We start from the raw sequence: 16,095 nt of genomic DNA on the forward strand, positions 1-16,095 counted from the left end.
ATTCAGGTTACGTAGTTTGGAGATAGTTTCACGGTATGATTGGTTTATGGTAGTGGATTGGTGAGAGAACATGCTTAAAAAGTTATACATGGAATAACAAAGATAAACGTTTAGACTTACACAACCTCGATTAATCGCCGTGATGAATTCAAATTCGATGACGAGGAACCCACTTTGAGACTAATAATGGCTGGAGACGGCTTAAATGGGTAATGAAGAAAAATTTTAATATAAGTTTAACATAACAGCAAATGTACAACGTTTCGACAAGGTTTTGTCATCATCAGGTACAAATTTAGGAATTAGCTTTTCAGAGCAGCACTGTCTTAGGAAGGAAATATCGTTTCTCTTTTTGATGATTTTTATATTCAGGTTACGTAGTTTGGAGATAGTTTCACGGTATGATTGGTTTATGATAGTGGATTGATGAGAGAACATACTTAAAAGGTTATACATGGAATAACAAAGATAAACGTTTAGACTTACACAACCTCGATTAATCGCCGTGATGAATTCAAATTCGATGACGAGGAACCCACTTTGAGACTAATAATGGCTGGAGACGGCTTAAATGGGTAATGAAGAAAAACTTTAATATAAGTTTAACATAACAGCAAATGTATAACGTTTCGACAAGGTTTTGTCATCATCAGGTACCATTATTCGTCTCAAAGTGGGTTCCTTGTCATCGAATTTGAATTCATCACGGCGATTAATCGAGGTTGTGTAAGTCTAAACGTTTATCTTTGTTATTCCATGTATAACCTTTTAAGTATGTTCTCTCACCAATCCACTACCATAAACCAATCATACCATGAAACTATCTTCGAACTACGTAACCTGAATATAAAAATCATCAAAAAGAGAAACGATATTTCCTTCCTAAGACAGTGCCGCTCTGAAAAGCTAATTCCTAAATTTGTGAAGGTCAAGTTATCGAAAAACTTAAACCAGTTTTCAGGCATTATCCAAAACATGCAGAAAAAACTCCTAAAAGCAACCCTGAATTCCAAATATCAAGAACTGGACTATTTACAAAAATTCAAACAGAAATTATACCACCAACTAGCCTGCTACCTCAAACCAGATGATTACGGCAATATACAACGTGCTATCAACCAAGACAACTCATTGTTGAATCAAGAAAAGAAGTCTACACACAATAAGAAGGTACCTGATGATGACAAAACCTTGTCGAAACGTTGTACATTTGCTGTTATGTTAAACTTATATTAAAGTTTTCTTCATTACCCATTTAAGCCATCTCCAGCCATTATTACAATCAAAGGTACTGTGATGTCATGCATTAGCCTATGAATAACACAATTAGAAGCACTGTGATTACATACATTAGCCCAGTTTGTTCAAAGAATTACTTAACTCTTTCTATATGGGGTCGGTCAATGTGACTGACAATGTAACCACAAAGTAACAATCAGTTTCTATACTATAACTTTTAATGTGTTTTGCATATCTTCACAAAATTTGACAAGCTTTCAATAACCATTGCAAGTCTTTGATACACAAAAAATCATATTCATTAATTAAGTATTTTTACCTGTGTATATATGGAATCAGTGTTGACTGGTACAAGCACAAAGTGATTTCATGTTAAGATTAAAAGTACTTCTTCTCAAAATCCTCAAATTTCATTTGCATAACCTCTAAAACCCCCTAAATATCAAACTTCTTTTTTTCAGTAACACTTTATATTTTATCTGTTATTTTCTCTACCCTAACTATATGAACTTGGTCGATTTGATTGACCATTTAACCACCATAGAAGAATACAAAATAAATCTAAATTACTATTTTTCTTTCTAAAATGACTGCATATTGTAACAGAAAACTACAGTGGTTTATTCTAAGTAGCTTAAGGCTTGTTACAGTCTACATCTATTTATACTTTATTTTATTTTATTACCCTTTGAAACACATCTAATTAATAATCCCACTACACAAGTTTTAAATCACTCAGTAAATGCATAGCTCGCATTACTGTATCAAATGTAAGCTGATTTATAAGCGTACTTTGTGAAGAATTTTTATTATAATTATTATTTTTCCTGATAAGTTATAATTTTTACATTTTAATTATTCTTATATCTGTAAATAAAGAATATACAGTAGAAACTGTATATTTTTTTTCTGTCAGTTGAAATTTAAAGTTACTTTTTTTACAATGATGGTTCTAGTACAATAAATATCTTTTATTTACTTAAATAATGCACCTAAGAACACAGAATAATAACATGCACAAAACAAACAATGTCCTATAACTATTATAGTTTAATTGGTTTTCTAACCAGAACAAGAGGGGCTTAAATTAATTCCCTTTTCTGCACAAATTGAACACCTCAAGATAAGCTTTCAAACTGAAAATAAAATTGGCAGTACTCTATACTGGAAATAGTGTAGCATTATACATCATTCAATAGATCAAAACTTTGCCTTTATAATGGTTATAAACCATATATATATATATATATATTATAAAAGTTCAGAAAAAAAATTCTTAGCAGTTTGTGAAAGAGATTTGATGGGTGGGTGTGGCAAGTGGGTCTGATTTTCTAGTTTATGACTCCATAAACAAATAATATTGAGGGCTATAAAAATTAGACTTTGCCTCAATAATATCTATATTATAATGAGTAATTTACATTAAATTCCGTACTTTAGAGAGAAATGGTAAATAAACTTGAGAAGGGGAAGACCTAAAGAAAAAATGTAATGATTCTCATGCTAGGGGAGATCGACTAAGAACTTAAACTTGTATAATATTAAAATTTGCTTTGTTAATAGAATCTTGATGCCAAATTTATTCATATACATTCATATAATGTAGTCTAGTTAACTTTTGAATGTAACTCTGTAAAAAATCATGACCTACCCTTAGCAAGAGTGTTAAATAAAATGTTACTTTGTACTAAAACTAATGTAAATTGATAGTGATTATTTTATTTTATCTTATTCTGATTCATACAACTTAACTTATTTTATAAACTATGGACAGTTGTTTCATATCTTTAAGCTTACACCATAGTCCAGGAGCCAAGACCAATTTAATCATGTGCCTTAGGTCAAAAGGTTTGAATATGTATTCTGACTCATAAAATGGTGTAGAATAAGAAAATCCATTTCTTGGTGGCAGCAGTGGGTGAAGCATGTTATGGTTTATGCCAAGGTAAAAAAAAAATGTCAAAAAATTGGGATTTGGACCCAAGAAACCATTATGAATTGGTGTATGATACTTCTTTTGGCCTTACTTTGATGAAAATAGATGGTGTAATCAGTAAATAATAAAATATGGCATTTTGGTTGGATAACCCAGTCTAAAAATGAAAAATATCCAGCTACATCTCTAGGCTTTGAAAAAGCATTAAATCTCTTCTCATTAAAAGTATAACAGAGGCCTTTATACAGTCCCCTGTTAATTTGTTGCCAACCTTATGTTGGCTTTTAGGACAAGGCCTGGCTTTATGAAGCTATCAACAACAGCACAGTAGTACAAACACAAATACCTGAGTTAGTGTGTGACGACTTTGAAGCTGACACATGGCTTGTGTGGCACTCAAAAAATTGCAGTGTTGTTTGCTGTGATGATGTTGACATCATAGTGATTATCTTGTGTCAAAGTTTTCTCTGAAATACTAGGCAGTACATCAATGTGTTTGCAGTAGCTTGTCATATAGGTCCTAAAATGTGTGCTGCATTAACAGGTCTTCATACCTTCACAGAATCAGACTACACTGCAGCCTTTTTTAAGAAAGGAAAGGTGCAACTGTTAGTCTTCACCTCAGCATTTTGCAAACTAGGTGAATCACAAATCCTTGATGCAGAGATTCAGCAGGACATTGAGTCATTTGTTTGCCATATGTATGGCAAACAAACTCATATCTGTAGATTCAACCCATTACCACATATTCCTTGACCATTTTGCACCAAAACAATCTTCCAAGCCCTTTGAAAATACGAGGGGATGTGACCCAGTCATGTTTCCACCATTAAAACCTGTGCTTGAACAGAAAATTAAAAGAGCGAACTTTGTCGCTAACATATATAAACAGGCAACCTCATACCATGGAATCCTCAGCATCATGAATGGAGACTCCAGGATGACAATTTTTCCTAACCTGGTTTACAGGAAAGCAGGTACCAGCATAGATAGTGATATGACTGGCAAACAATATGTGGAAAGTACAGTTTATAATTCTTCTTCTGATGAGTCTGACAGTGATGAAGATTGATATACCATGCATCATATTAAGTAAAACAGAGTTTATCAACCAATTCTTTGTAGATTGAAAATGTTTAATGTAAATTTCTATTGTATACTGGTTCATTGATATTTTGACTTGAATCAGCAACTGGTAGTTTCAGGCTTTGAATATGCGTATATGGTTGTAAACACTGTATAGACAATATTTGTAAAATGTATGATAATCCATTGATACATGTATTTGACGTATACCTCTACAATTCACAATTAGTAAATTGTCATTGATGCCAATAATGTGTGTAACCATCATAGATATTTCAGTGATCAAAGTAATGCATTTTACTGTAAGTTTGCTGCATGCCTCTCCATCATAGTGCATGTTATGTAATTGTTGTAATACAGTAAATTTGATTAATTACTTAATATGCTGTTTGTATTTTTTTGTTTTTTTTTATGAAATAAGATAAATTAACATTTTGTGCAGCTTTTGCTGTACAAACTTACAAGACCTCTATCGGATGACTTTTGATGTAAAAATGGCCAATTTTTGTCTTGGTGAAATTTAACATTTTTGGACTCCACAGAAGCAACATCATGATGCATAACAGTTATGATTTTTTACAAAATATGTTTAGCCAAAATTGCATATAGACAGCTATTAAACCCATTTTTAAATCTTTCAGATGAAATTTTTATAAAATTTAATGGAATACTGCAGTATTTTTGGATATTTTTCATTTTTAGACTGGGTTATCCAACCAAAATGCCATATGTTATTATTTCCTGATTACACCATCTATTTTCATCAAAGTAAGGCCAAAAGGAGTATCATACACCAACTCATAATGGTTTCTTGGGTCCAAATCCCAATTTTTTGACATTTTTTTTTTTACCTTGGCATAAACCATAACATATTTCACCTACTGGTGCCACCAAGAAATTGATTTTCTTATTCTACACCATTTTATGAGTCAGAATACATATTCAAACCTTTTGACCTCGGACACATGTTTAAATTGGTCTATCTTAGCAAAGTCTAATTTAACACTTCATTAGTTTCAAATTATGAATAAAATAAATAAGCAGGGAACAAGTAAGATGGATTTATTTCCTTTAGATAACACATAAACTCAAACCATGGTATAATTGGAGGGTATATGACAAAAAAGAGGCTTCTAACATAAGATATAAAGAAGAAGCTCTAGAGCAAATAGATTGTAAGAAAAAATCTAGGCTTTCACTCAATATATTTATAACTTTGCTACCTTTAGAAGTTATAAAACAGCTAGTGTTAAAAGTTTTCACTTTTCTTTTAAATAATTTATGCAACTCGGATATTAATAAAATTAAAATAAAATTGTGAACCTGAACATTTCAGTAATAGTTTTATTTTGTAGATGTTTCTAAGGGGGAGTCAGATTTTTTAAAAATCAATGTTGTCATGTGTCTACATTAAAAACACAAAATACTGAACTGTAAAGGGTTAATCAGTGCTTCATGTCTAAATGTAAGTTCTTACAAGTCATTTCTATATACAGAAAAGAAAATGACAAATAATCCTCCATCACTTTTGTAATTATCTTTTGTGAATCTTCATATATTTTGTCATCTAAAGAAGTTTAAAATAGTATATTCATTTGTTCTGTAAATTATCTCTCTTTTTCTTAAAAATCTTTATTCAGTCACTGCCACTTTTTTTTATAAACAATTTTGTTGACTAACAATAAATTGTGATCCATCTATGACTTCAGTGAGCTTTCCACCATTATAATTGATTATGATCAAACTAGATGTCAAGACATTGCAGCTGGATACATCACAAGTTAAATAACATACAACTGGCAGCTTGAGTATAGTGTAAGTAGGAGATAAGACACTATAGTCAGAGACACCACTCCCTGCCAATTATTTTCAACCATATAAATGTTCTGATTAATATTTATGTTCTTTGTTCCAGTATAAATTAACTAGATAATATTTTTAGAAACCTCACTGTTCTGCCTTTAATCTCTATGACTTCTCTTTTGTGTCCAGAAACAAAACTATGGCCCTTTATAGTTAAGAAAACCTACTTAAAGTCTGGTTCATTTATAAGAAACATATTCGTTTTATTCAAATATCTTGATATTATAACATTTCTGTGAAAATGCAGAGGTAGTCTAAAAGGTATAGTGTATACTTTTCTTAAGATTGCATTAAAAAAGTACAACTGCAACTGTTCCTATATTATAACCTTGAGCTATAACTCTTGGTTTGTGACTCAGATCTTTTCCCCTCCCTTCTGTATCAAAGGGCTCGAAAATCATACCAAAAACCTTCCAAATTATTATTTGTGCAATAGAGAAAATTAATATTTCAAAGTATGAATAACTGCCAGTTCAATATTATGAATATACCAATGTACTGCATTATACACACGTATTTCACAGCAAGAAATGGGTATCATTAATAGCCTACTGCATCACAAAGTATTAAAATATGATGATAATATGTTGGTGTTCTAAAATTGATTCTTTTATTAAAGCTTTAAATAATTCATTTTAAGTTTTCTTTTAATATAGAAATTTTAAGGAATTTATTTGGTACAAAGCAGTAGAAAAAAATACTTGTTTATGAGACAACAAACCTGAGGATGTAAAGCAATTTAGTTGGCAAAGCATTCCATTTTCAGTAATGATATGTTGGTGATATAACACCACAATAAATCAAATTGCTTTAAATAAAAAAAAAAACTTTTCAAATAGCATTTCAACTACACTTTGTTGTTTGCCACTACTTTTCATTCAACACTAAATTACATCATACAAGTTCATAATTGAAAAATACAGGTATCTGTCATTTGTCTTGAAGCTGTAAAATGTGCAAACTGATCTTTTGAATTGTATTTTGACTTGACTAATTCAGGCTTTGTAGTTTTGATTTCTTCAGAATCTGTGTACTTTAATGTGAATTAAATTTGAGAACATTAATATTTTTTGTTTATCAAAAAAAAGAAATGAAAATCAAAACCTGGAATTATTGCTATTTTCATTTTTCTTCCTTATTATCCACTGCTGACTTTGTGGTTTGGAGGAAAGACAAATTTTTTCCTTATACTTCAAAATTCACATGAAGTATTTAGTTCCAGACACTATATTCATTTTTATATTATACATGCACGCTTTTACTATGTTTTTTGTCACTTTTAAAATTTCCCAGTGTAAATACTTTCAAATTTCTGAAATATGACAGTTAATGAACTTTTTTATTTTAGTACTTCTAATGCACATTAGCAACTTTCAATTGGATAGTTCTGCCATTAAAACATATTTAAGGGAGTGTTTTAAGTAATTCTTTGTAAATACTTCTGTGCCACAATATTATATCATGGAATTCTTTGTAAGAATCATTGAAAGTGAACTCATTTTTAACTTATTTCTTTATCAGACCTATAATCTTCAGTGTAAAAATTGAACCAGACTTAGAAGCTGATTTTGTACTGGCCACTCTTGCTGATCATAATAAGGGACAGTTATCATCATCTGGTTCTTCATCTCCTCAGAGAAACATCAATAAGCCCACTAGTGTTGTTGTTAGTAGGCCAAGGTAGGAATTGTTCATTTTGAAAATAGTTCCCTAATATTGTTTCTAACATATTAGGATAATTTTCAGTACTCATTACAGAAGTATTAGTATCACTGTATTTTTAGAATTTTTGAGATCTATGGACATCTTAATCATTTTTGAAAGCATACCACAAACTGTTTTATGGATTCGTATGGTTATTTATTTCCATGTAGCCCCCTCTATATTAGGATATATGTTATAGTTCTCAACACAGTCGTTCACTTTATTTCTTTAAAAGAGTCCAGATAAGTAGCCTGTAGGCTCTAGAAGGAAATATTGTAAAGGTTGATCAAATTATACATTTCTGTATTAAGGCACAACACGGTAACATGATAGTTTATTGTCCCTTCTACTATACATATAACAACCCTATTGATTTGGAGGTTAAATGCGGAAAGGTCAAAGTCACCATTTAAAAAACAAATTTTCATTTGGTTTCTTTGCAGAAGAATATATAACTACAAAAAGTTAATGGGCCTATTTTACTGATGACTTTTATTACTACTCACTTTACAATAAATATAGTAGCACATAGCTAGGATAAAAAATGTGCGAACTGTAACTTAGAGTTACTTTTCACTGAATTATTGTTCTCTTCACTATTAAATCATACATAAATTTGAAATTTTATTAGAATAAAAAGAATCATTTAATCACCAAAATCAATGAGAAGTAAGGATATTTTTTAAACCCAAGAGCTTGCAAGGATTCAATGAAAGGTATGACTACCTAACAAAAATTAAATTGAGGCCAATGTGCTGAACTTAATATTTCATGTCAAATACTCATTGTACTTTTAATTGATATTAAATTGTCTATCATGTTATGTATGTTATAAACTGACAAAGTTGCATTACAGAGAAAGAGATGCAAAGATTACCATTTCAAATCAATATACTTAATTGACATTACTTTTATAGTGTAATCAATATTTTACAGATAGTTTTACATCTTCTCTAGAATTATAACATTGTTTTAATTGTGGACAAAATTTAGCTTAGAAATTACTTTAATTATATATTATTCAAGAGAATATTTAGACCTGCTTTACTAATCTTTGTTAACTGTTTGTGCATATATCATCCTTTGTTTATTAGAAAATCACTGAACAATAAGCATGCACAAGAAGTTGTGTCAAAGCAAGCACTACACTTACCACTTACAAGTACTTCACCTTCAATGGAACATAAAGAAATGGAGGAATATGTAGTTCCTGGAACACCACCAAGCAAAAGAGTAGGTTCAATATTTATACATAATGAACTTTAAATTGCAGCTTCACTGAACAAATACTAGTGTCAAAGTTAAATCTTCACAGAATTGTACATCATAAGTTTTTACAAAGCTCTCTCCCACTCACATTGTGGGACATGATAAAGCAGAAAAAAAAAGAGCATTATGATATCAACTTTTGTTTGAATATTTTAATGAGGCTATCTGTTATAAACAAGTAAAACTTTACTGTGGCTAAAGTTTTGGGGATTGTTTTTTGTACTAGAGTAAATTCTTCTTGATTAATCATTTCAATTTATAAATAATTGATATAAGAAAATTTGTTACAAGGTACTTCATCAGCAACGATGAACACATCTTTGCATAGAACTTGTAAATGGAGTTTTTCAGTAACATGTTTAAAATCCTAATTTCTTTCAAATGTTTGTTGTCTTCCAGTTTTGCTCTATGTTTTTGGGACTGTCACAACCGAGCCAGTTCACTTCCATGGCTCCCGATCCTGATGAAGTTTTAGCAGAGGCTACAGATGAAGAAGAGAGTTGATAACTGTGGAATGGAGGTTATTTTGCAAATAGATGTTGTTTATAATTTTATTTCTTTAATAAATTAGCCATACATTGTAATATTTGAATAATTTATGTATTTGTTATGCAGAAAAATAAATAAAGGTAACATGTAATGACCTAAGAATTTATTAATCTAGTGGAAAAGTAATATATACTTCTCCTGTGAACAAACTGCTTCAATTCCAAAGAAAAAAGTATTAAATACACAACCATTTCTACAGTACACTCTTTCTACTGCTTTCCCTCTAGATTACATGGGTAGTTGAGAAGACCTAGCTTCATATTTGAAAACCCTCAAATGTTCCACAGACTCATTGTATCAAATTAATTATTCTCAGCATAGGAAGTCACTCATTTCAACATTTAATATAATATTTAGTTAGCAAACAAGTCCACTCTAGAACTGAAAACATTTTTTCACATATTGATTAAGGGTGAATTTGAACAAAAGATATATACTGAAGTTTGCCCCTGAAGAAGAAAGGTCCACCTTTTGAAAGCACTCAGGTTATAGGGTTTTTATTCAGTTCTACTGAAGTGAAACCATTTTATTAAATGCAAAATGTGAAATAAATGTATTTATAAGCTAAAAGTTGCATCTTACCCTTGCATAAATAAAACCATTTTATTTGTATAATGTTTACTTCTTTCCTGTAACATATATTTATATAATCTACTCTACAAATAATATAATTACATTTTCAGTTCTTAACTTTAACAGATGAAATGAAACTGACAAAACAAGTGCTTTAGACATGAATTTCACATTTCTCTACTAAAATGGGTCCTGTTTTTAACTTTACCATAATAAGTATCTATGTTCTACAACATAGCTAAGAACTTTGGTTACATAAATGGCAAAAGTTATAAATGGCAAGCTTGCTTTTAAATACTGCTATTAAAATTATTACAATTTCTAGCACAGATCATCAAACCTCAATAAAATTTAAATTCTGTATGTTTTTAACAAGCATTAATTCAGTTTATGTAAACTATCATAATTGTATGGTAATATTAGGTTACTTTACTTGAAACATAAGCAAACAAGTGTTGGTATTAAAATCATTGCACTTCATCTTCATAGGTCCAGCTTTTAACAAGATGATTCAATTCACTGTGACTGGATGCAACAACGACAGGTTTTAAAATCACTGCAACACCAAAAACACAAGTCTCCATGAACACTTTGTTAGAATGCAAAAGCGTGTGTTGATACAAGTAAATTAAACACGTCTAGTCAGCTATGACATTTTAACTATTAAATAAGAATTATAACTGTAGTCCAAGTATGTTAAAAGTTGTGAAAAATAATCAGTATACACTATTCAACCTTCATTATTTAGAATGTTTTGAAATACATTATTTATGAGTATCTGTTATATATTATATTATTAGCTACTGTTTTGTTTTTTTATATTGCATATACTTAATTTAATAGATATTTAAAAAACATTGTTGTAACTTTATATATTACTCAAGTGATTGTTAACTATCACTTCTTATAAGCCTAAGGCCAATATTAAATATTTAATGCAGGTGAAATTGGTTTCAAATGTTTAATAGTGTCCTGAAAGGAGCAATATCATTTGAATTACACATTACTTCATCAAATCTCAGAATTCTAAAATTCTAATTACTGCATTTAACTTTTCAGGTTTATAATGGATAGAAAGAAAAAAAATAATGCTCATTTTAAAAGTTCCAATTAACAAGAAATAAACAGCTACAATTTGAAGACAGACTGATTTTTAACCCTTTGATCTCATAGAATATAAAATACCAATCATTGAAAGAAAACTGTGCCTCATAATGGTATTTGTAGCAGATTGTAGATACACATGAAACTAGAAAAAAAAAAAAGATGGGGGGGGGGATAAAACCTTCTTTGAAAAACAAACAACTTTACAGTAAATCTATGTGAGGTGGAGTAGCATATTTTATGTCTATTAAAGCTTTTTCATCTATTTACCTAGTATATTGAAATTACAAATGCTCAGTTGTTTAGGTAAGAGTATACACTCCAATCCATGTTTAAACATTTCTACAGCAAAAGTTTATTGAATGTAATACGTATATTTAAATAAAGCTATGCTAGATTATCACACTTCTTTTTTTTTAATCCGAGCTGACTATTAATATTATATAATTGCAGTAAAATGTATAACGAATTGAAAGATTTATATTTTAACTGAACATAAGGTTTCAGAAACTGTGTATGTAATGATATAAGTATAACAAATACTCTGAAGTGGTTTATTAACTAGATTACTCCACACGACAATTGGCACTAAAAGATTGGCTGCAGCTAATACTTTTCTTATATTTAAATAACTAACAAAAACCTACTGTAACTTAGACCTTAGAAATATCTGTTTATACAGAAATGGAATACTATCTTTTACTCTTTCTATATGAAAATATCCAATTTTGTATTTTAAAAAATTCTCTTGTTAAAACAAACTTACAACATTAAATTTCACATACAACAAGACTTTGTTCCTCAAAGTTTCATTTATGAATTATCATCAATGGGCCCAATATATTTGAAAAATACAAAACTTTGTAAAATAAAATCTTGTTTTAGTTGAAGTCTAAAGTCATAAACTTTGAACAAACAAAAGTACTTCAGTTTGTACCACAGTAAAAACAACTTAGCAAGAATTCAATATAAAAGTATTGACAAATTATAAATAATGAAACAATACAAAAAAATCCTCTTTGTGGTCTTAGTAATAAAGAGCTATCACATTTAAAACCTAATAATGAAAAAATTTCCAGTACATGATGGACACCCCTAAAATTTCCAATTTCTACTAAAAACATAGAGAGCTAGACCAACTACAAAATTTCTCCAGCAGTGAACAGAACAAATATACAACTAAAAAAGTTGTCATAATGTTTGTTGACTAGTGTAAGTTCCAACCAATTGCAATAACAGTATTTTGTATCTAAAGATTTCATACTTTGAATATAAGCTAACGGTCACATATATCCAATATTTGTTTCTACTACAGCCGAGTGTCTTGAGGTAGTATTGACCTGGTTTCACGAAGTGGGAGAAATTATCGACTCCTACACATTTCCTTCACTACTAGTTTCTACTAATGTCAGTTTTCTTGAACAATAAATTGTTTTACTCAGTTTGCTCTTACATATACTCTACATAGAAAATAGTGTATCTTCAAACTTATTAATTCTTGTACCAGCACAGCTTTCTATCAACCTTCAGTTTATTAATGTCTGGTAAAGTATTCAGGTAATAGTTGGATAGAAAGATGTGTTAATATAAGGATTGATAGATAATAAAATAGAGGCAAGAGCTCAAGATTAAATGTTTATTTCAATAGTGGTAGCATTTTCTTAACATTAGAGTTGCTTCCTCAGCCAACAGCAAACCAATTTCTTAATTCTTGTATTAATTCTAAGAACCCGTGAGTAAAAGTAAAGGAAAATATCTAATATGTCAACCACACTACATCTGCCATATTTAGCACTGACAAGGCTCTTCGCCTAATGCCAGAGTTCATAAGGCTGGCTAGGATATGACAGATAGTGGTGGTCTAGGTGTCATACATCACAGTTTTCATGAATAACGACTGTTAGGGTGTCAATATTATAAAATTGGTTTGCTGTTGACTGAGAAGCAACTCTAACATTGAGAAAGTATTACTATTATTGAAACAAACACTTAATTTTGAGCCCTTATCACCGATTGACCCATATGAATAGTTTACTCTCAATGAAGAAAGGTTTACTTTTTAAAAGTGCTCTTGTGATTATAATTTAATTACTTAATGATTCTATCTGTTTTGTATTAAAGTAACTTGAATATAGATTATACACTTTTTCAGCCTCTCTTGTTATTTAAGTACAAAATCATGTTGAAGTTAAAAGGTTTGCTAATCTCTGAACACTTTCCAATGATCATACTTTTTTTTTTCAGGTTAGTCTAGTCTAGAAATAAAAAACCGCATTAGCCAGAGCCCCGAGCATTCCTTATGTATTTTATATACGTGCATATATCAGAAGACTTTCAATTCCACATAAACACATGGTTTATCACTTGCAAGTTTCTAACAAAAGAATTGGATAATACTGACTTAAAACAAGTGTTATCTTTTCTTGAAAGTATATTAAGAAAAATTCAACAACAGAATATTAAACTTCCTTCTTAATAGGCCATTATTAATAGTAAATCAATGAGGTTACTCAAATGGAATTTTTGGTTTTCTTTCAGGCAAATTACTTCATGAAACACTGTTCCCTTCATTCATTAAGTGTATAGATCACATCTTTCTGCCCTTTAAAAATCAGAAAACTGAAAGAACATAGATAAAGAATCCAAATGCACCATTTTAGTAATTTATTGGGAAATCACAAGAACACTATATAATTTAGCATACCAGTTTCTTCTTCAAGAGATGTGAACCCAAAAATAACCTTCTGTGCTACTAACTGTAGAGTGAAAGCAGTGATTATAAAAGAAAAAATATTTTTAGATGAGAATGGATAGCTACAAGTTGATGCAGTAAATAACTAAATGTCAAAGCCTGTGTATCTCATCTTGTTAGCTCTATGCTGAAAGACCACTCGTACTAAAATATATTGGCTATGAGGTTGTGTATTGCACACTGTCCATACACTAAGGGAACAAAGTATGTTCCCCAAGCTTAAAAGACATAAGCTATGCTATTTGTCATCCATAATCTGTGTAACCTGTGCTGCTTTGGGCTACAACAGTTTGGAGGTCCAAGTTGTTTCTTCCACCTACAGATGCCAGCAGTATGGTGATATCATCAGGTTTACCACCTACAAAGCAAACAATAAAGTATCATATAATGTAATGCTCTTAAAATCAAAATACTCACCCTGTAATAATCTTGCATTTTTCTGCCAAAATAATTTTTTAACTAACTAGTGTGAAGTGTTAATCTAATCAGTAGTATTAATTTTAATATTTTTAGGATCAAGATGAATTTTAAAACAGATACATACATCTGAAATAATGAAAGACTTTCCTTGTATTGCTCTAATGCTGTCAACAACTATGCAATTCAAAGTCCTGAATGTCTTTGTGGCAAGGCAGAACATACATCAACCCAAACATAATTCTCCACTCTTCCACACAACTTATTCCACATGCATTAGATCTTATGTAAGCTTGGAACTCCTACCACATACATCAACTTAAACATAATTCTCCACTCTTCCACACAACTTATTCCACATGCATTAGATCTTATGTAAGCTTGGAACTCCTACCACATACATCAACCTAAACATAATTCTCCACTCTTCCACACAACTTATTCCACATGCATTAGATCTTATGTAAGCTTGGAACTCCTACCATATACATCAACCTAAACATAATCTTCCACACAACTTATTCCACATGCATCAGATCTTATGTAAGCTCTGCACTCCTACCATAATTCAGATTGGCAAGTTACAATTATGATGAAAAACAACATATCCCTTTAGTTGTAGGAAGGCAGACAGAAATGTATTTCAAAAGTATGTAACTGTTTGAAACTCTTTTTAATCACAAAAATGTAAAATTCAAATCAGGGAGATTTACCTCTGAAACACTGAAATATGAATACCCAGACTGAAAATGAGTTGAGAACCACAGAGATTAAGATTATTAGAAAATATAGGTTACAAGGCAGGGATGTAATAACTTAGATTTCAATGAAGGTATATTCAAGCAAAGTCCAACTAAAATCCAGAACCCCAAAAATTTGAAAAACTGGATTCAAGTGAGAATGGGTGGTATGGACAAAACTTGTATAACGACCTATGAACAAAGAGATGGAAAACATTCTTCTCTGCATGGTTTCTCCTAACCCTAGACACCCTTCAGCTTATACAAGAAAGGTCAGTTAGAATGGTAATGTGTTTACTTTTGGAGTCACCAACCGGAACACGGGTGGTGGGGAAACAAGTAGGAGAAATACTATGTCCTGCTTCTGTAATGGAGGGTACTTAGGAGAGCAGCATAGTCAAATATTATGAGTGGACGTACTTCTGGGGCTTTAACCCTCTCAATATACATATCTCAAAAGGACAATAAGTCACAAAACCGGCCAAATCAGTGGGCACTTAGGAGACCAAGCTATCCCAAGAATGGTGTTCTGCAATTTGACAACAGTGCAATGAGAACATCAAGATAGTAAAAAATAAAAGGGGTGGATATTTTCTGAATCTGTAGAAAATGAACACTGTTGTGGAAGATGTACAAAAAGATACAGTAGAACTTCGACATTAAGGGCATCCTTCTGACTGCATCCAACTGCCTCTACAGCAAGGTGCCCTTAATATCAAAATTAAGCCACGCAAAGCTGGATTCCATATTGACCATACTAAATTTCTGAATTTGAACCTCCCCCCCCCCATTTTGTTTGGTATATGTAGGATGCGAGTTGTACGTTGTTTTGACGTGAAACATTGTAAAATAGAGATCTCGGA

The 16,095-nt window shown here is 30.9% G+C and overlaps 2 protein-coding genes across 12 annotated transcripts in view; one reads left to right on the plus strand and one right to left on the minus strand.

Moving 5' to 3' along the window:
• The window catches only part of LOC106461546 (cell cycle checkpoint control protein RAD9A-like), a 93,032-nt gene extending 83,295 nt beyond the window's left edge, over positions 1-9,737 (plus strand). For all 10 annotated transcript variants that reach the window (XM_022388535.1, XM_013921380.2, XM_022388533.1 and 7 more), the window contains exons 10-12: positions 7,646-7,804; positions 8,923-9,061; positions 9,497-9,737. In XM_022388535.1, coding sequence (XP_022244243.1) covers positions 7,646-7,804; positions 8,923-9,061; positions 9,497-9,601 — 403 coding nt within the window. In that variant the 3' untranslated portion in view covers positions 9,602-9,737. The remainder of the gene's footprint in view (positions 1-7,645; positions 7,805-8,922; positions 9,062-9,496) is intronic.
• Positions 9,447-16,095, minus strand: part of LOC106461548 (protein phosphatase PTC7 homolog) — a 66,182-nt gene continuing 59,533 nt past the window's right edge. Inside the window, exons 6-8 of one of the 2 annotated variants that reach the window (XM_022388539.1) lie at positions 14,341-14,433; positions 10,653-10,775; positions 9,447-9,578 (exon numbers count right to left, since the gene is read on the minus strand). In XM_022388539.1, coding sequence (XP_022244247.1) covers positions 10,687-10,775; positions 14,341-14,433 — 182 coding nt within the window. In that variant the 3' untranslated portion in view covers positions 9,447-9,578; positions 10,653-10,686. Of the gene's footprint in view, positions 9,579-9,731; positions 10,776-14,340; positions 14,434-16,095 lie in introns of those variants that run through there. The other variant, XM_013921383.2, reaches the window with a different exon arrangement.

Source organism: Limulus polyphemus, unplaced genomic scaffold (genome assembly GCF_000517525.1).
Source record: "Limulus polyphemus unplaced genomic scaffold, Limulus_polyphemus-2.1.2 Scaffold983, whole genome shotgun sequence".
NCBI lineage: Eukaryota > Metazoa > Arthropoda > Merostomata > Xiphosura > Limulidae > Limulus > Limulus polyphemus.